Source organism: Doryrhamphus excisus, linkage group LG20 (genome assembly GCF_037039965.1).
Source record: "Doryrhamphus excisus strain RoL-2023G ecotype Guam linkage group LG20, RoL_Dexc_Guam_v1.1, whole genome shotgun sequence".
Taxonomy (NCBI): Eukaryota; Metazoa; Chordata; class Actinopteri; order Syngnathiformes; family Syngnathidae; genus Doryrhamphus; species Doryrhamphus excisus.
Genome location: NC_136376.1, coordinates 4824817 through 4846009, shown reverse-complemented (window position 1 = coordinate 4846009; position 21193 = coordinate 4824817). Strand labels below are relative to the sequence as shown.

General features: G+C 43.6%; 2 protein-coding genes across 2 annotated transcripts in view; both read left to right on the top strand.

The window, feature by feature from the left end:
• Positions 1-5154: 5154 nt before the first annotated feature.
• On the top strand, positions 5155-7765 carry znhit2 (zinc finger, HIT-type containing 2). The gene is made up of 2 exons (XM_058058564.2): positions 5155-5246; positions 5424-7765. Exon 2 carries the CDS (start codon positions 5453-5455, stop codon positions 7076-7078), a length of 1626 nt encoding a protein of 541 aa, XP_057914547.2. The 5' UTR covers positions 5155-5246; positions 5424-5452; the 3' UTR covers positions 7079-7765.
• A 357-nt stretch (positions 7766-8122) lies between these two features.
• The window catches only part of lrpprc (leucine-rich pentatricopeptide repeat containing), a 58698-nt gene continuing 45627 nt past the window's right edge, over positions 8123-21193 (top strand). The window contains exons 1-14 of the mRNA XM_058058059.2: positions 8123-8348; positions 8974-9176; positions 9280-9402; positions 9495-9616; positions 9713-9771; positions 10066-10152; positions 10219-10345; positions 10417-10561; positions 10869-11026; positions 11259-11364; positions 11461-11568; positions 18310-18428; positions 18495-18585; positions 19660-19729. Coding sequence (XP_057914042.2) covers positions 8170-8348; positions 8974-9176; positions 9280-9402; positions 9495-9616; positions 9713-9771; positions 10066-10152; positions 10219-10345; positions 10417-10561; positions 10869-11026; positions 11259-11364; positions 11461-11568; positions 18310-18428; positions 18495-18585; positions 19660-19729 — 1697 coding nt within the window. The 5' untranslated portion in view covers positions 8123-8169. The remainder of the gene's footprint in view (positions 8349-8973; positions 9177-9279; positions 9403-9494; positions 9617-9712; positions 9772-10065; positions 10153-10218; positions 10346-10416; positions 10562-10868; positions 11027-11258; positions 11365-11460; positions 11569-18309; positions 18429-18494; positions 18586-19659; positions 19730-21193) is intronic.

Below are 21193 nucleotides of genomic sequence, written 5' to 3'. Positions count from 1 at the left end.
GTAAAACTGCAATACATACAGTATATTCTCTTTATGACTGGATAGCTCTGTTGTTGTTAAGAACCTACTGCAAACATACTAGTCCAAGATCTTCTCCATGACAGGAATGCTTTGCTGTTTTTGAGGACCTATACTGCAAAAATGCAATACAGTATATTCTCTTTATGACAGGAGAGCTCTGCTGTTTTTGAGGACCTATACTCCAAAAAATGCAATACATACAGTATATTCTCTTTATGACGGGAGAGCTCTGCTGTTGTTAAGAACCTACTGCAAACATACTAGTCCAAGATCTTTTCCACAACAGGAATTCTCTGCTGTTTTTGAGGACCTATACTGCAAAGATGCAATACATACAGTATATTCTCTTTATGACAGGGGAGGTCTGCTGTTGTTAAGAACCTACTGCAAACATACTAGTCCAAGATCTTCTCCACAACAGGAATTCTCTGCTGTTTTTGAGGACCTATACTGCAAAAATGCAATACAGTATATTCTCTTTATGACAGGAGAGCTCTGCTGTTTTTAAGAATCTACTGGAAAAATCTTAGTAAAATACCTTCTGTTTTAAGGACCACATTACAAAACTGCTGGTCAAAGATCCATTATATGACCCGAGCACTCTGCTGTTTTTAAGGACCTACTGCAAAAACACGAGTCAAAGGTCACCGTTATGACAGGAGTGCTCTGCAGGCTGTTCCTGTAGTGTGGGCATGAGGACCTTCAGTCGGAATCCATGCTAAAAGTAGCTTTAATGTCCCAGCAGACGCAGCGCAACAGTGCAACATATCACAGCACACCCGTCTGCAGCGTTTTAGCCATTTAGAGCATCAAGCCCAGTTGCCGGTAGCAGGAAACTGTGATCTTCACACATATCCTCCGCTCACCGAGGGCCAGCCAACACACCCGCTTGACTATATGCCGCCATCACATTCTCACTTCCTGATGTGGAAAGACAAGACACCAATCCTCTGGGACACTTTTCTCTCTTTTGCTTCATCCTCAGAGCCTCCTACCTCCTGCTAGCCTGGATGCTCCCCTTTCTCGTGGGGATGGAGAGAAGCGGAGGTGGGAGGCGGCTGATACAGCGATACAGGTCTGCTCCTACGGGAATGCTGTGATGGAGATGGAAAGAAGGAAAGGGAAGAATAGAGAAGGGGTAGCACAGGAAGGGATTTTTTCCCCTCATCTTCACTCATGAGAAGATTTGGACTGACAATCGGACTGAAATAGACACAAAAAAAGCAGGTATTTTTCCATGAAAACAGAGTTAATCCTCAAACTCATCCTGGGTAAGAAGAAATTCTGCTTCGTAGTACAGGCCTCGGGAGCGATATAACCAGGAACAGCACGTCAGATTAGGAATACTCCAAAAACAAGTGCAGAGAAGCTGCTGAAATACGACACGAGTTACGAATCACATCGTTCAGCACCAAAGGGGGAAAGACTTAAGAGGAAACGGAACACAATCAGAAGGGAAATAACAGGAAGATGTCAAAATAAAACAAGACAAAAATTCATTCATTTTTTACTTTTCCTCACGAGGGTTGCAAGGGGTGCTGGAGCCTATCCCAGCTGTCTTCAGGCGAGAGGCGGGGTACACCCTGGACTGGTGGCCAGCCAATCACAGGGCACATATAGACAAACAACCATTCACACTCACATTCATACCTATGGACAATTTGGAGTCGCCAATTAACCTAGCATGTTTTTGGAATGTGGGAGGAAACCGGAGTACCCGGAGAAAACCCACGCATGCACGGGGAGAACATGCAAACTCCACACAGAGATGGCCGAGGGTGGAATTGAACCCTGGTCTCCTAGCTGTGAGGTCTGCGTGCTAACCATTCGTCCGCCGTGACGCCACAAGGCAAAAATACTTTTACTAAATTATAATAGGGCGGCACGGCGGTGGAGTGGTTAGCACGCAGATGCACAGCTAGGAGGACCATGGTTTGATTCCACCCTCTGCCATCTCTGTGTCAGCTGGGATAGGCCCCAGCACCCCCTGCGACCCTCATGAGGATAAGCGGTAGAAAATGAATGATTGAAATGAATGAATAAACTTGAGAAGCCATAAAATTACCACTTCCACATGGGATGAGAGGATAACTTTTTTTCACTCTATCATGTCAGACATGCCATGACCGATTTCATGACTTCATGTAGTGTTATAATGAATGAATGAATGAATAATAATAATAATGATAAGGCTGCACGGCGGCCGTGACCCTCATGAGGATAAGCGGTAGAAAATGAATGAATGAATGAATGAATAATAGAAAGTCACAAAGATCACAATAAGGATTAAGGCAGAAATGTATGTCAACACCGCCACTTTCCCAATGAAACCTTGCTCTGCATTAAATATAAAGTGGATTGTAAGTATCCATACTACAGAGTTGCCATTACATATTGTACATACATTTTCTATGCTTTTCACACAATTCCATACTAAAATTTCCCCCATGGATAAAAACTCTTACCTTTTTTTTTTTTAACCGGCATAAAGTCTCACACCCGTAGTTTTAGCAAGTGTGGCACTTTAGCAGCAAGGTGACTTCCCACAGGTCGCATTTCACAAGCTCAACCTGTGAAAAGTAGTTTTTTGGACACTTGCCACATTTGCTCTATTCGTTTGTGTTTTGCTTTTTATCAGTACATTTGAGTTGTGCACCACTACATCCAATATCACTTCATTTCAAACATGCTAATCAAAGTGTTTGCCCTTGAGCAATTCTACATGTCCAAAAAGGAATAGAAAGACCCCTTTCTTAAAATGTAACTGATCGTTTGAGTGCCTATACGTGAAACCTTTTCGGTATCGGCTTCTCCTTCAGGTCACTGAGAGGCTAGCGCTCCATCTACCTTTACACGCTTTTGCTTACACTCACATGCATACGTGATTCAGATGCATGATCAAGGAAGCATGGCAACTTGTTTATTTGTCTACCAAGTGACCCGTAAAGATTGTCGATTAAAGGAAGGAGGATGACTTCCTGTGAGGAGGAGAAAGGAAGAGAGGACAAAATAAAATGTAAATAATGGATCCAGAGGAGTAAATTATTGAAGGGGTGCATTGATGCTTTTGTGCACAGTAGAGCTAAGCAAGCATTCCAGGGTTCATTCATGAAAACAGACCTACTACCAATACATTGATGCTTTCACTGGGTCTTTACCATGCATCTGTCAAGGTCATCTTCAAGGGGAACTGCATTCATAAACCTTATGTGAAACATGAACACATATTTATTTCCCTTTTCTGTGTGTTACAACATGATAAAACAAATTAATATGAGCGAGCTAACAATACACATCATTAGGACACACCTAAAATCTTTGAACAATAATTACAACATGATTTGTGAGGATTACCACACTGACCTGAATATAAGACAAAAAACATGTGTCTTATTTTGTATTTGAGTATATTCATACACGAAAACCGGCATTATGTGTTGTGTAATTTACTTCTTTAATGCAATCCATGAGTTGTAATGGTAATGGTAATGGTTTAATTTCATTTGAACATGCATCAGATTACAATTGAATGCATCACATAATCAGTTCACAGTTCCACATGTCCAAAAGGAGTAGGAAGAAGCAAAGCTTATTAAATCCTACCCTGGTACTTTTACAATCAGTAACTGTTACATTTGTTCACTTCCTGCTTTCCAACTAGAATTTAAGGTTTTTTTAATTAAAAGTTTTTAATTTTAATTTTTATAATTAAAATTTTAGATTTTTTGATTTTTTAGTTTTACATTTTTGGTCACGTACCAAAGTACGAGGTGATATGACCATCCAATGCCATAATGGGTACCATAGTAAGTGTCAATATAGTGATATATATAGCACATCATGACTGGTTCAAGACTCTTCATCCTTGTATTTAGCAAACATCAACTGCTTGTATTGTTTCTTGAATTGGCTCATTGTTGTGCATTGTTTGATTTCCTTACTCAATCCATTCCATAGTTTGATTCCACATACTGAAATGCTATGGCTTTTTAACGTAGTCCTAGCATATAAGTGTTTCAAATGTACTTCTTCCCTGAGATCATATTTCTCCTCTCTTGTAGAGAAGTATTGAATGACATTTTTAGGTAATTGGTTATTTTTAGCCTTATGCATTATTTTAGCTGTTTGAAGATGAACTATATCAGCAAGTTGAAGTATTTGTGAGTATTTGTGAGTCAGTACAGTACTTACTCTGCTACCCGCCAGTAACTGAGCTTGTGGATCCAGTATGGTTCCACTAAGATATGATGTCACAGGACATGTCAGGGTGGGAGAAAAGACACACGAGAAGACAGCAGACTGCTGGCACGCAGCAGCCAGGGGCGGCATGGCACCCACCAACCTTCAGACCCTCTTCCGTCATCCCTCCTTCATCCCCCCCACAGGGTATGTTAGGCGGCACGGGGACCCTTTAGCCTGGTGAGGGGTGGACAGCCATGTGACAAGTCTCCACCTGCGTGACCTTTAGCGTGGTTGACTCCCCCGCAGGAGACGATCACCTCAAAGCCAACAGCCCCGTGGGAGATGTGGACGCACTGCGGAGCCAAAAGGACATCTATGAAAATAGACGGATGTGCATGGATGCAATAAGTTTAGTGAACACTTAAGTCACTAGCATTGTACACAGAACATATGAAGCACTTACAGCATGAAATACTCACGGAATACAAGATTATCTACAAGAATTAAATGAAACAGTAAGAGAACAATTTCTCCCTGTTGCTTATTGGAAGCAGGAAATAGAAGAGGCAGGAGAACAAAAAGACAGCCTTCTCCTGAATCAACATATAAGGCTCACTGGGATATTTATTCTTGTATTCCAGCCAATAACAAGTGCTTAGTTTTTACTGTGCATCTCTTTCAACATGCTCAAGGATATGATCTTTATCCTTAATAATGGTTGCGACATTCAAACAGTTCAGAGCAAAAGTGGATGTTTCTCCTCTGATGTTCATTTTTACTCCCAGGGAGGACAAGCCGTATGAAAGTGAAAGATAGTAATGATTCCCCATAGTGATATGTAGTGCAGTTCAACACCAGCAAAATAGTAAATATAAAAAAATCTAAAAATGATTTTTAAACGCATTTTATACATTACAATGTACCCGCCAATTGACTTTTTTAAAGGGTGACGTTGTCACTTTAAGATGACGTCATTAGCATCCAACATGGCGGCTCAGTGATACCTTCTTCAACACGCACACTAAACGCTTCGACTAATGCAAGTGAGTGAACTACAGCTATATAACACTTTAAGTAATAAATAAGGCCGTTGTTAAACGTTTTAAAACGGGTTTACCGATTTCTTCGGATACATTTGTTGTGTGTATAACTAACGTACATATATATCTGGCTTTGCTTTGTAGCATGTCATGCTAACAAGTTTCTTGTTTACATCTCAGGTTTCCGGTCAAAACTCCTTCATTCAACAATGAATCCAATAATGAGCCGTACGCTACCTCCGTCCGTAAGGAGTCTACTGACAGACATCGGTCCAAAAGACGAGTATGATGACACTCAGGACGCCCCGTCAGTCATCAAGGAGGGAATACTGCTTCCAACAACAGGGTGCGCTTCCAGAGGAGAAGACTTTCTCACCCCTGTTCAGAACCACGAAGCTGACGGGAAGAAAACAAAGACAGGCGCATTGTGCATGTTGTGTAACTGCAAACCAGCATGCTACACATGTCCCAGGTGCAACCTGAGCTACTGTGGTGTGGCTTGCTACAGAAGCCCTGGGCACTCCTTGTGTTCTGAGGAGTTCTACAAAGAGTCTGTTCTCCAGGAGCTGAAGAACATGGGAAAAACAGAGCATGAGGGGAAGGAGAAAATGCTGCAGATTCTTCTTGAATTAAGGCAAAAGGCAGAAATGACAGACGGTGGAATGGGAAGTGTATTAAGAGAAGCTGGCATGGTGCAGGAAAAAGAGGAAGAGAACATTGAAGCTATGGAGCTCCTATCCAGATTAGCCGAGCTTCAGGAGTTGAGAGCAGGAGATGCATCGGAGATTGAGGCCATTATGAGAAAACTGGAAGAGCTCGGAGGACAGGAAGGAGGCGAGGAGCCAACAGAAGGTGTAGCTGAGCGTCTATCAGAGCTGGACCTTGACCAACTCTCTGAAGAGGAGCTGTGGGCGCTTCTTGACAGCCAGGAGAAAGAGAAGTTCATGGGTCTGCTAAAGGGTGGCGCTCTGGGTGGGTTGATCCCTGTGTGGAGGCCTTGGTGGGAGGAGCATGAGGTTGGAGGGAGAGCACTGGTGGAGGTGCTGGAGAAGGAGGTGAACAAGCAGGACAATAACGATGCATCACCACCAGAGAAGATTCAGAATCAAGACAAAAAAGTGAAAAAGACTAAAAAGGAGGCAATCGCCAACAGCGGAATCTCGGCAGTCTCAAGTGTGCCTTTGATTTCTTCCAAAATACCCAAACTGACATCTTTATGTCCAAATCCATCTCCGCTGGTGTGCTACGGTTTAGTCAATACTCTTTATTGCTACAGTTTCACATTACAGCTCCTTAATGGTGACGTCGACTCACTGCTATATGAATTTTGTGATATGATGCTCTCCTTGTCTGATGCACTGAGTTCCGCCAGAATTTTCACCTCCATCCAAGAGGCTGTACACTGCGGAGAGACGCTCATTTTAGGAGGTGGCTACCTTGACAAAGAAGAGTCCCGTGCCACAGACTGGGCGATGGAAGGCGCGGCTCACATCCTGACCGGACGAGATAACAAGGATGCTACAGGTTACACCTTGGCGGCGTTGAGCCAGCTCCGATCGGCACTCTCCAAAGCCAGAGCGGCGCTCCCTAAAGACGGTGAAGAAAACACACGGAGACAGAAATACTTCCTGGCTTCAAAGAAGTGTGAATTCTTCCAAGCCTGGACGCTGGATAATTCTAACCAGACCCGCAGACTGGCTTTGGAGCTGTGGAATGAGCGCAGCAGGCGAGAGAGAGGCAGGGAGAGTATGGAGAAAACAAAGACACTCGTTGAGCAGAGCTTTAAGAAAGACAAGAGGAAAGGGAATAATAAGTTGATCCAAGAATTGAACTGACTGAAGTCCATATTGTAATTGCTCATTACTGTTGTAATAATCATTTGGTTGATGTACTTAACTGTCCAACCATCATTTGACTTATTCCTGTGTAATATTCAGAGGATATGATGGACCCTATAACATTATCAATGTGATATTTACTCCTGATTGTATTAATAATGTCAGCAATTTTTGTCAGGATTCAAATTTTATAAGGCTGCTGTTGACTGGTCATGTAATAATTTTTTTTTGCAAACAATTTATTTTCCAATATGATTTTTTTTTCATATATGTATTCCACAATAATACATGATCATTGTGTGAAAAAAGATTTTGAGCCTGACAACCATGTAATATTGTCAATATAGTTACTAAATAAAGGTAATGAAATTATTTACATTTTTCCCCAAGTTTACATTTTATTAATTCACATTAATTTGAAAAGCCATTTTTTAAATATAAAAATGCAAAGTTATTTTATTTAGTCAGTATTGCAATTCTGTAAGGCCTGATGTTGGTTACTACAAAAATACACCAGAGAAAAAAAAATAATTGTAAATAATAATCATTTGACATTGTGGGTTTTATATTTGTCACCTGATCAGCTGCTCCTGAGAGAGCCTAAAACAAAGCGGAAGCGCAGGGGGACCGTGCTTTAACTGTTGCAGCCCCAAAACTGTGGAATAACCTGCCTCAGCATATCAGGCAGAACTGATGTGTCTGTTTTTAAATCCCATTTTAAGACCCACCTCTTCTTCTTGACTTTTGATACTCAGTAGGAGGTTGACTTCATTTTATTTTTTAATTGATTTGGTTTTTGTTTGATTGCACTGTGTTTTATCTCACTTTTTTAAAAATCGTTTTTTTATATTTTATTGAGTTTATTTTACCTCATTACCTTAATTTTTATTGTTCTTCTGTTCTGTTATCTACTATATTTTTATCTTGCTGTGCAGCACTTTGGAAACCTTGTGTTTGTTTAAATCGTGCCATATAAATAGAATGGATTGGATTGGCTTTGATGTCGTATTACGTCATATGAATAGTCTCGCGGTACTTGGTCACATGGTACGGAAATCCTGTCGTTATTCACGCCTGCGACAGCAAACATGGCCGCGCTCTTGAGATCAGCCCGGTTACTTAAGTTTTCCCCTTTGGGCTTGCGACAAATCACGGGGACCAAAAGAACCGGACCGCCACTCAGTCGCCTGTACAGCGGAACTCTCGGTGTGAGGAGGGCGGGAGTTTTGAGCCGACACAACCGCCCCGGCGTGGAGAACACCCCCAGGTATCGCGTAACCTGCTAGCTTAACATAGCCGCCATCCACGCGTTAGCCCGATGCGTAGTTGTCATTGAGGGTCAATGACAGACAGAAGCACTGCTTAATGTAGATTTTTATCAGTGTACAGCACTTTGAAATCTAGAGTTATATGCAATTATGCTGTTATGCGAAACCATCTTGTTATAAACGTGCTCACGTTCTTTAATGTAATAAGTGGCTCCATGGACTATTGGAATACATTGTGTAACAACAAGCCTTTTGTCATGTAGTATCGTTATAACTGATGTTTAAGGGGGCATTTTATTTGCAATAATGCAACACTAGACTGAATGTTGCACACATCTCAAAATGATGTTAATATTACAGTATTTTATTTGAATGCGTCCTTATGTTTGTCACATTTAGCACTGCATTATCCATCACAAACAATGAGAATGTAAGATGAATGGCAGCTGAAGGTCAATGGAATATGCTTGTGATGGCCAACTCAAGGTCACAAAGATTTGCACACCTTCATTGTTTGGCTTGTTTGTCGCACAACTAAGAGATGATATACAGGTCAGACATTTGCAATTAAGTACATTTTTGCTACAGTTGTTGTTGTCTTTCTTCCCCCCCACCCCCTAACAGTCACGCCTGGCCACATGCAACAGTTTGTGTGCACCACTTCTCGGTCGCCACAGAGAAAAAGGATGAAATCAGCGTTGTGGTGCGGTCCAAGCAGGCCCAAAACTTTGACTGGGCCTTGTCCAAGTTGGACAGCTCCGTGAGAAGGACGGGTCGCATCACCAAGACCCTGCTGCTGCGCATCTTCCATGATGTCTGCAGGACAGGTATAAACACCGTGAATCTACACTCACTGGTCACTTGATTAAGTACACCGGTATAGTAACCGATAATAATCACTAGTCACAAATAACCCTCCGTTATTTTCAGGCTATCCCAGTGGTAACCAGGCCTTGCTGCTGCTACGTAGCTGTGGTGCCCTGCTGCCAGAAATGGGCCTGCAGGAGCGCACCGAGCTGGCTCACCGCATCTGGGAGAGGCTGCAGGAACTTGGTGAGAGAAATGCCACACCAAGTGGGGCTTGTTTCTTGTTGGGAATCACTCGCAAAAGTAAAAGAGTTGTGTTCTTGTTCTGTCCTCCCAAGGTGCACAGTATGATGTAAGTCACTACAACGCCCTGCTGAAGGTGTACCTGCAGAATGAGTTCAATTTCTCGCCTATGGACTTCCTGGCCAAGATGGAGACCGCAAATGTCCAGCCAAACAGAGTAAGACCAAGAAACCACATATTCATCTGCTACAGATATCATGCTATTTTTACAGCTTTTTGTGCACCTAATTTTAATTAAATTTGGGTTTTTTAGGTTACCTACCAGAGGCTCATTGCTGCTTACTGCCAAAATGGAGACATAGAAGGCGCCAGGTAAGCAAACTCATTACTCTATACTGAATTTGACTGCAAAAACAATAAAGAAACAAAACAAGCAAGCGTTTAACATACTTGAATGTCATATAAGTGTTAAAATAAGTCAACCACTCAGTCTTAATGAACGGTGGTACAATTTCACATGTTTACAGTCTAAAAATAGGAAATATTTACTTTCTTGGTTGTTGTTGTTGATAGTTTGTCTGTCATCATCTGATTTTTTTCTTTTGCAAACTCAATTTGACATTCAAATTGCCTATCCCCTCCCCTAAAAAAAAATCATCTTTTCAGCGCCATTCTGGGGTTCATGAAGACCAAAGACCTCCCCATCACTGAAGCCGTTTTCAACGCCCTAGTAACAGGCCACGCTCGCTCTGGGTGAGTGACTGCTTAATGCGCATATGCTCTAATCAATACATAATAAATATAATATTTGTGTCACAGCGACATAGAAAGCGCAAAGAACATCTTGTCGGTAATGCGGGGAGCTGGAATCGACCCTGGTCCTGATACTTATGTTTCCCTGTTGAATGGTTATGCTGAGAAGGGAGATTTGGACAGTCTGAAGAAGGTATGTGTTCATTAAGTTCATTAAATTCCCCTGAAATATTCCCCCTATTAATTGATGCGTCTCCACGTCAGACTCTCGAGGAGGCGGAGAGTGCCGACTTCAGTCTGGTGGACCGAGACATCATGCAGGTGATCTTCACTCTGGCCAAGGCTGGACACCAGCAGCATGTCCCCGAAATAATGGAGCACCTGAGGCAGGACAGAGGCTACATCCCAGGTGCACACGCATTATATGATGACTGTTTATTATTATAATCAGTTATGCGGAAGTGTCAAGTTTCTGAGTATGCTTCCAGTCACAATATACAAAGCTTCAAAACAAGCGAGGTGAACACAAGTTAATATAGGACTGGAATTACTGGATTGGAGGAGCACATGCATCATCTCACGTACTGTCACTTTAAATGTACGTGGAGTCGGATCTACAGTAGACGGAAGCGTGATTGTCGCATTAGCCTAAGCTAGTTCAGCTGCACGTCTTCCAAATTTGATTGTTGTTGTTGATTTTGTTGTTTCCTTTGCAGATGCAATGAACTTGTGTCTGAGCCTCGTGACTCAGGGTCTTGACGAAACGGCTTTCACAGTCCTGAGAACTTTTTCAATGTTGCAATCGGAAGACTACTACGGTGACTCGGACAACCTGGGAAGCTTCTTTCTGAGACACTGTATCAACATGGACACGGTACGTCACATGGGGCGGGGCGGATCATGGTACAGAAGGTTGTTGTAATTAATTGGTGCTGTTTGAATTATGTTTTTGACTGAAATCTCTTGGATGAAACTTTCTTTTAGCTAATAGAATCCTTAATGGTCGCCGCTCATATGCGTCAGGGCTCAGAAGTCTGCATTCTCAGATTATTCTCTTGTCGCTTGCCATCTCGTAACTTATTTTGCCTTTGTTTTGTGTATCACAGCCACTGGAAAAGATCGGTCGCTACTGCGCAGAGCTGCAGGACTCCAAAATGCACACGACGCCACTAAACTTTGTTTTATCGTGCGCTCTGGAGGCCAAGAAAACAGGTACGCCTCGCTTGTGGCGGCGCCGTTTGATGCAAAACGTTTCATAGCGCCAGCCATACCAGACTGATTTTTTTTATTTTTTATTTCTTCGTGCAGATGTGTCTTTTGAAGTGATGAAGATGATGCAGGAGCAGAATCTACCCATCAGACCTCACTACTTCTGGCCACTGCTGACTCAGCATGTGAAGGACAACAACGTGGCTGGTATACACACATACACACACACACGTGCATATCAATGCTCTTAAAAAATGTATATCAACCTTTTGTGCTGATTGTGTACATGTACCATATCATACTGTATTATAATGCTATCATTTTAAAAGGTGAGTTGTCATACAGAGATTCTAGTAGTAGTAGTAGTAGTAGTGGCAACCTGCCTACCAGTTATTGGTACATCCCATCTGCAAAGCAACGTTTTTTACACCGTGCAGAATATTTGCCCTTCGTGTGTTATTTTTTGCATTGGGGGGGGATTATGACTTCAGTTACTATTTTGTGAGCAGAAAGAGCTTTTAAAAGAGCGCTCCGCCTGAATTATTAATGTCCCTACGACCCAACTGGGGCAGATTTCATTGTACCAGGGCGGCCAAGGGCAAAGAGGTTTGATCCCCTCCACACCCCCCACCGCCCCTTGTCCCTGCGTGAGGGCATTTGAGCGAAAGGACATGAAAGAAACACGCACAAACCTTTCTGGGCGAATGGATGGCAAACTTTTATAGTCGAGCCCAACTTCCTGCTCAACAAACACAAACACACACATTCCCAAAAATACACTCTGACTTTCAGGAAATGCTCTTCGACATGAATGGCAAATCTTACTATTAATATTACTACAAGGGCACCCTTCATAGTACCCAGCATCCTATACATAGGGAAGCAGATACAGTACTTTATGTAGTATCTATCAATGGATACAGTATTAGTTAAACATCATCATGACTGTGTATGTTTACGTCCACAATTCTTTACATGTTTTACTTCCAACTGGAAACCTTCTTACTTTTTAATGCTCCAATTGTAGCAGGTTTATTTACGTAACAGCTATTTTAACTACTTCCCATAATGCATTATTCCCGGCAGAGCAGTTAATTGGCTCTGCCGGCCCACCAGAGGGAGCTCAGCTACGTAGTTTTAGTTACGTCGACACGAGTCACCCAATTGGAGGCATTCAAAACAAGTTCCACTATAATTGCATCAGGAGGTTGCCTACAGCCGCAGCTGGTCATGCTAATGTTTTTGACAATTGGTGTTAATCGAGGCGTTTACAGGAATGTCAGGATTGCCAGGGAGTGGGCTAACTAGTAAACTTGACGTGCATTTGGAGGAGTTACATTTTAGTTGTTAGCCTTTTTCCTCTTTAATTTAATTTAGTTGAATATTTTTGCTAATGACAGGTGATGCTCGTCCTGTCCAGTCACTGATTCATGACTCTTTTTGGATGGCTCTGTTCTTTGTTCACCACTCACTTTGTAATAATGTTGCAATTTTTGGAGGAATAAAGGTATACAGTACATTGCCTTTAAAAGTGGGGGTAGAAGAAGATGGAGGAGAATGGTTTCAGTGACAGATAGCTGATATTTGGAGACTTGTCAGAATTCACAACTTGTTAGCGGATGAGCTGTCAAACGTGTCGTTCGGCGGCGGCTTGGCTTTTAAGTGCTTTATTTATGCCAAACGCCCCGCTCTCCTCTCTTTGGGGTTTTTTACAGCGATTAATAAATGATGCATTTTTGCCCCTGTCAGTTAATTGACATCATTTGAGCTGGCAGGGAGGAGGAAGCGGCGTATCCGGTGCGGCGGTGGCAGCGCTGCAGGTTGACTCCTCTTGCGCGGTCGAGGCGGCTTCTCAGTTTGAGCGGTGAGATGCTTTAGCGCCTGACTTGGCAGCTTGGAATTGGGGGGAGAAAAGAAAAAAAAAAAAAAAAGAAAAAGGCATGACTTTAAAGCGCAGTCTGTTCTCGCCGCACATTCCCTAAGACACTGAGACACGGGCCGCGTCCATTTAGTCATCGCAGTGTAAAACGGAAGGAGGGAAAGTGGAGAAAGTTCTCTTTGATTGGCCTTAACCCTCATGAATGATGCAGCCTCTTCCTCTCCACTCGCTCCTGTGTGTGTGTGTGTGGACGGAGAGAGAGGGTGGCCTCACAGAGGAGGGGGGGGGCGGTGCAGGTGATGTGACTGATGCGGAGTGACTTGATTTCATGTAAATGCAAGCGCTCTGAGGGAATTCACTTTGGATTACTCGCCCCACTGTGCACAGCCCATGAAATATTAAGCGCCGTGTCACTTTTTGTCCACAGGTGTCACTAGCGGGCAGAGAGGCCGGAGCTGCGGAATTGGGGAAAAAGGGAGTGCAAGAGAGGAAAAGGAGGGTGGGAGGGGCGGTGCATTTTGATGAGGTGTGGATTTGGTGTGTTTTTGCGAAAGCATATGCTGGGCCGCGCTTGCCCACCTGCCGCCAGCTAGTCGCCGCTTGTCAGTGCTCGCGACGTAGCGCGCTTTTATCACTTGTGACACGGTGCAGCAGGAGAACGAGGGCAGGGAGGTATGGGTGGGGGGGAGTTAGGTGACCGCAGTACTTGTGTGGTTTTTGGCTACTCTACCTGCCTGTCTGCTTCTGCCATACTCATTCTTATACGACCTCACCTTGAACCCACAAGGCCATTTGTTCCCCTTGCTCTCGGTGCAACCCCCCCCCCCCACTGACATGGGCTCACACTGAGGCCGTGCCTCAAATGGAATACTTCCATCAGGACTCTTCAATAAGTACACTTTGTACACTGTGCTGAGTGTGTGAATTTTGACAGTGTAGTGCTGTCCCAAATTGATTTCTGTCATTGTGCACTCACAGAAAATGACCATCACAATATTTACTCTCTTCTTCTCCTCCTCCTGCTTCTTCTGTCCTATTCGTTCAATCCCAGCCATATTTCAAACTTCAACCTCTTCAGCACCGGCTGTATTACAATTTTGACTGCTTTTTCTATTCACACAGAATATCAGGTTCAATGGCTATATGGACATGGAAATATACCCCCCCCCCCAAAAAAAAAGATTGGACTTTCATCAGGAGGAAAAAAAAGTTTGTTTCTGCAATCTTCCGATATTTAGTAATCAGCAGTATAGCATAGGCAAGTTTCAGGAAAATATCAGTTCCCAACAAAAAAAGTTTTTTGTGAAAAGATACATTTCAATCATGAGCTATTTAAAATTTTCACATTTTGAACTAAACTGTGTGTGTGTGTGCGTGCGCGCATGCATTCATTAAAAATTCCCGACAATGCGTAGCCTTCTGCACACTACACCCCTCCAGACACTCGCACTTTAGGCACTATTATGCTAATTTCCGGCCCTTTGGATTGAGTTGTGGACTCCTATAAAGCAGCCGTGCATGATAACCCTACACAGAACGTTTTCTAGATCTTCCAGAACCTGTACCAATTCCAGCTGTATTTCTTTGTTTTAATTTAGTCCCGTCTCTGGCCACGCCCACTGCTCTGTGATTGGTTCCACTCAGCTAGTACCCAGGCATGTCCATATGCCCCAAGGAAGAATGGAGCCAACGACGTCCCCAAATTTTTTTTCAGAAACCGAGCATTTAACGCTATCCTATTATTTCAATTCGTTCTGATTATTTCTATTGTGCAAGGTGGTGCCTGTCATTAATCACTTGGGAGCATTCGCGTTAATTAAATGACAAGTCTTCCTTCCGTACACCAAGTAGTGGCGGGTCAAGATGATCCTTGCATTTATAGCAATACAAGGATCATCTTGAGTCCTTGTTTTTATTTACTATCCTAAACTGTCAGTTGTCATGAAGAACCTGCGATCACATGACATGACTCTGCCGTGACCTGGCCCATCTCTTCCAGTCATGCCAATGTTAGAAGTGTGCCTTGCAGTGGGTCCAGGTATGGTAAAATTGTCCCAGTTTCAGTACGCCCTAATAAATCGTGCTTCCACAAAGCGCTTTAGTAGTCCAACAGGAAGGGAACGTATACAAAGAACAATAATGGAGGACGAGCAAAAGCAGGCTTCATGCTGAATCTTTTGTTGCAGCACTCTGTTGAGGATGCCAAGTCAGATGGTTCGATGGCGTTGGGCGAGGGGGGGGGCGGGGGGTTAAAAAGAGGAGAAGTGACAGGTACTCATGTCCAAGGACGGCATGGAGACGACAGCTACCGGTTGGCTCCTCTCTTTGCTTGGCTCCTCTCATCCTTGACAGTTAACCTACAGACATGAGTCTGACGATGATATCCTGTGACCGCTGCCATCCTTAACTCACTACTTTTGATACTTCTCGCCCGGGTTTATGTCAGCCTTCACGCTAACCAACCTGGAGAGGGCACTCCCCCCACTGCCCCCGTCCCCCTCAACTTGCACCCAACAACACCAAAATAGCAGTTGTTTCGACAAGGCCCAAAGCTCACTCGGATGAGATGCCACACGATATAGCGCTTTAATGTTGTGCATGTTCTCCCCGTGCATGCGTGGGTTTTCTCCGGGTACTCCGGTTTCCTCCCACATTCCAAAAACATGCTAGGTTTATTAGCTACTCCAAATTGTCCATAGGTATGAATGTGAGTGTGAATGGTTGTTTGTCTATATGTGCCCTGTGATTGGCTGGCCACCAGTCCAGGGTGTACCCTGCCTCTCGCCCAAAGACAGCTGGGATAGGCTCCAGCCCTATCCCCTGTGACCCTCGTGAGGAAAAAGCGGTAGAAAATGAATGAATGAATAAACTTATTTGGAATCTAAAAGGGCTTGAATATTTACCAATTATATTATATTGTTAAAAAATATATTGTTTTTATACTTTACTTTTGAACTTGTATGGATGGTCTCTGAATGGTTTCATGATTCTTGCCCCCCCACATCCTGGTCTCCATTCACTTGTTTTCTGTTTGTCTGCCACAGTGAAATTGAATATGGATTATTCAACAGGAACCGATGCGCTCCTGCTCCTCTTTCATAAAAAAAGAAAAAAAGCAGCGGGAAAGCGATTAAGTGGAGGGGATAAGAATGGATGAGCCGCCGGCCTGAATGGACAGATAGTCCATTGAGAAGGAGGAGGAAGATTGTCTGTTTGCTTTTATTCTTGAAAAAAAATGGGGCTAAGACGGATAGTGAGAGGACGGCAGATGAATGAGCGATGTGGGCCGAGGAGGGGAGGGAGGGGGATAAATGGACGGCGCGGTTCAGGTAGACATACCTGCCTTTAACGCTGCCGCAAGGTTTTAATGGCGTATAAAAGCCTGGGACTCATCTTTTATTTAGCTAAAGAGCGAGACTGCCAGGTGAGCACATACATCCCAGGAGGATGCAGAAACAGAGCTCCAGATATGTGAGAGTGTGGGGGTTATGAAACCTGAGTGGAGGGCATAAATACGTACACAGCAACGTCGAGGTGTGCAAACTCAAGCACTTTTAGGTAGTTTGCAGAGGACGGTATGCGGGCTGTATAGATGCGCTGATATTTCTGTCATAAAAGTGCCCTCAACCACGTGACATGGACATACGTACGTTCATTTTGACCCGCACAGGCATGCTGGTGGACATATGCAAAGTGCTGCTATTGCTGCCTCCTCCATATACACACACACACACACACACACTTGGGGGCATCTTTGTATGTGTGTGAGTGGCTGTTCCATATGCATGTGGCTGTTCAGGCCTTACTGCCCTGGGGCTGGACCCCGGGGCTCTGCTGGAGAGCAGTGTGATGGTTGCAAGAGTCCACTCCAGGCCAAGTGCGTGTCTATGTACACGTTATTCCACCAGTCCAAGAAGGTAGAGCGGCTGGCCTCCATAAGCATTTAGTTGGAATAAAACTGCAGCGCTAAGAGGAAGTGTGTGTGTGCCAGGTCACTGCCTGGACCCAAAGCCTACTCAGCTCCAGGCTTGCACTTGAGAGTGTGTTAAAGTGTCAAAATCTCTCGGAGCCTGTGGCCTGGCTTGTTTCTGTCAAACGTCTGACAGGCTGGTGAAAAGCAAAATATCAAATGAAAACGCCGTACAAAAACATCCAAAATGAATACAGAGTCACCGCTTGTGTGAGCCTGCAATTTGTTTTCCACAGAGGAGAAGATGATGGCGTGGTATGATGTGTGTGTGTGTGTGTAAGTGGCAAGTGCAGCGTGTTTCTACTGTCTGTTATTTTTCCTTGTAGTGGTCGGTGCTGAAAATCGGTATTTTACACAAGTACTTGGATGGAAACGGCGACATCTTCAATGCCATTTAGCCAAAATCCTGCATTGCTTTTTAACTTTAATCCACAATGACGCAACGATGAACTTGAATGATGAACGATGACATTTTTTTTGCATTGATAATGAAATCATATTTTAAGTAGCTGCTGTCGATATGGCTTGTTCACGGAGGTTTGTTGTCTTTTTTTCATGTCCGCACAGGCCAGCTTTAACTCTGGGGTGATGTCAGAATCATATAAATAAAAAAATCGGGTTTTCTACAAGTACTAGGATGGAAACTGCGACTTCTTCAATGCCATTTAGCCAAAATCCTGCATTGCTTTTTAACTTTAATCCACAATGACGCAACGATGAAGTTGAACGATGAATTTTTTTTTTGCATTGATAACGAAACCATATTTTAAGTAGCTGCTGTCGTAATTTGGGTGATATGGCTTGTTCACGGAGGTTGGTTGTCTTTTTTTTCATGTCCGCACAGGCCAGCTTTTAGTCATATAATTAGCTTTGTATTTTATTACATAAAATACAGCACTTCATTAAGTAATCAAAAAAATGTTAAAGAAAATTTTATTAGAGTGGAACTGCACCTTTTTTTGGATTGTGAATGATGAGCAACTTTCCAAAACAAGTCCACTTCTCCTCCATTGAGATTAAGCTGTCAACTAAACTGTTGTGTTTTGAAGTATGCATTTATTTGTCATAAATATTTGTTGACGACTGTGTTTTTTGTCAGGTGCGATGGAGGTGATGAAGGGCATGCAGAAGCTTGGGGTGACCCCTGACCTCGAGACCATTTCCAACTACGTTTATCCTGTCTTTCCCAGCACTGAGGCAGCTCGACAGGCCTTTAAGGTATTGTTTGTGTGTGTATGTAATAAAAATGAACACTTTTCTGATGGTGATATTTTCTTATTTTAGGAAGCGGGCATCATTGTGGAGTTGGAGGGCCTCTTGACTTCAAAGATTCGCTTTTTGGCTTCTAGCAACTTGGGCCGACTCTACACCTTGTGTAGGTGTTGCGCACACACACACACACACACACACACATTCTGAAAGAAACTTCCGCCTGCATCTTGAGCACTCGTCATTATAAAAATTGCTGCTACGCCTGCGGGCTAATTGGCTCGGTGCTAGCTGGAACACACACATGCACACACTCTCTCTTCAGTGCTCATCAGGCCTTTTAAGAGATTAGTCTGTGTGAATATGTAAAGAGCAAGAACGAGAGGCGCCTCAACTGGCAGAGAAGAGTGAAGACTGGAGGGGGGGCCGGTTTAATAATGGATGACTCGCTTTCTGTTTTTGTCTTTTAGCTGGGTTTAACCTCCAACACTTGTATGTTTTTTTTAAGAGGAGTATTTATTATTATTTTTTTTTTTTGTTTTTTTTTTAATTATCCTAATCAGGCCAGGGTTCAATTCCACCCTCGGCCATCTCTGGGTGGAGTTTGCATGTTCTCCCCATGCATGCGTGGGTTTTCTCCGGGTACTCCGGTTTCCTTCCACATTCCAAAAACATGCTAGGTTAATTGGCCACTCTAAATTGTCCATAGGTATGAATGTGAGTGTGAATGGTTGTTTGTCTATATGTGCCCTGTGATTGGCTGGCCACCAGTCCAGGGTGTACCCCGCCTCTCGCCCGAAGACAGCTGGGATAGGCTCCAGCACCCCCGCGACCCCCGTGAGGAAAAAGCGGTAGAAAATGAATGAATGAACATTTTATCAGGCTGTCTCAGTATCCAAGTGGTCAATCTGCAATTCATTCAAATTGTGAAATTGGAAAGAATCTGTTCCAGGGTCAAACTATCTCCATCACACACCCATACAGGAAATGTTAAATGTTTACTTGAACTTCATCAGTTCATGCTCAAAGACTGGGCGGGACACACACCAGTAAGTCTCGATAGGACAGCTCTACTCTGACTAGACGAGACCAGAATCTGGATCGATGGATGAGTTTCAATCGCTAGACAATCCCTTTTAAAAGACGTAACAGTTGGCATCAAAGTATAATTAAATGTGTGTGCTTGGGTGAAAACAAACCTACCTTTATACATCTATTCATCATTTGTTTCATTTTCCAGTGTCTGACCCCTCCCACCCCCCAGTGGACTTGGGGAGTTTCCGCAGCAGCCTCATCCACGGCTTCAGAAAGTGAGTCAATTAACCTGTGGTGTGTGTGTGTGTATGTATATGTTTGTATGTATGTTTGTATCGTCCGTGCATGGTCATAAGGTCATACATTTCCATATTTTGCCTCACTACTACTCGTGTTTTAGGGAGGCCCGCAGCACTATGGAGGTCACTGCGGCATATGTTTTGCATACGACATGTGCTGCCTATCACACCATCTACACTCCCTGTGTGTGTGTTTATATGTGTGTGCAGCTGCAGGGAGAAACACTACACACACACACATGCGGCTACCTCATACATATGGAGGCATCATCCGCTGGCCCTCACCCCAAAGCACCGTGGGAGATATGCAAATAAGCAGATGCCCAATCCAAAAAAAAAAAACCCAATAGCCAAAACAGGCCTGGTGGTCTCCCTCTAACACGCACGCACAGACTCCCAGAGTTAGCCTTAGGACCAGAGTTGGACTCGCGGGCTTTACTTGAACGGGTCTTTATGAATATTTAGAGTTTAACACTACACAGTTGCACACAAACAGTGCACCCCCCCCCCCCCCCCCCCACCCCCCCGACCTCCCTAGAGCCAGGCTGGAGGTGAGTCAGAGCAAAGTGCTGACTTATCTGCTGGGACGCAAGACAGGGAAAAAATAAGAGTACAAAGTTGAGGTGAACTTCAAGCCTCCTTTTACAAACTGCGGATGCTGATGATGATTTATCAGATGGGGAAGAACATCTAGAAGAGGTCAAGAAATGCGCTTATAACAACATTTAATGGTATTGTCCAGAAATATACAGTTGCTCATGTCCATGCAAACACTGGTGTTTTTTTTTTCAAAAACACACATTTCATAGTATGAATAAGCAGCACTCAAGCACTCAAGTCATAGCCCACGGCACGCTAGCTCCCCGTGACTGTGTGCTTGTGCATATAAGACGTGTTTGTGTCACTTGATTAAATCCGATCGCTCCTTTTGCAAGTAATTGATGGCAGCAGACGCATTGCACAAGTAGCAGAACTACTCAAAATAACACGGAAAATAATCCACCAAGTCAGGGGTTTCCCTTAGGATTTTTGGAAGCTATGGTGGTAGGCTGCACGGGAGGCGGACTGCCGGTGCGGTATTGGGCCACTGCTGCATTGCTCTTGCAGCCCCTTTTTTAAAAATAAAGTAAAACATTACATTTACTATTTGTATAATGTTAACATTAGGGTCGTTTTCACAGGCTTGAACATTCATTCATTCATTCATTTTCTTTCATTCATTCATATTCCTGTCTTCGGGCGAGAGGCGGGGTACAACCTGGACTAGTCGCCAGCCAATCCCAGGGCACATATAGACAAACAACCATTCACACTCACATTCATACCTATGGACAATTTGGAGTCACCAATTAACCTAGCATAGTTTGGAATGTGGGAGGAAACCGGAGTACCCGGAGAAAACCCACGCATGCACGGGGAGAACATGCAAACTCCACACAG

What these genes read in the sequence shown, in the direction of transcription:
- znhit2 (XM_058058564.2), top strand. Translation starts at nt 5,453, where the DNA reads ATGAATCCAATAATGAGCCGTACGCTACCTCCGTCCGTAAGGAGTCTA.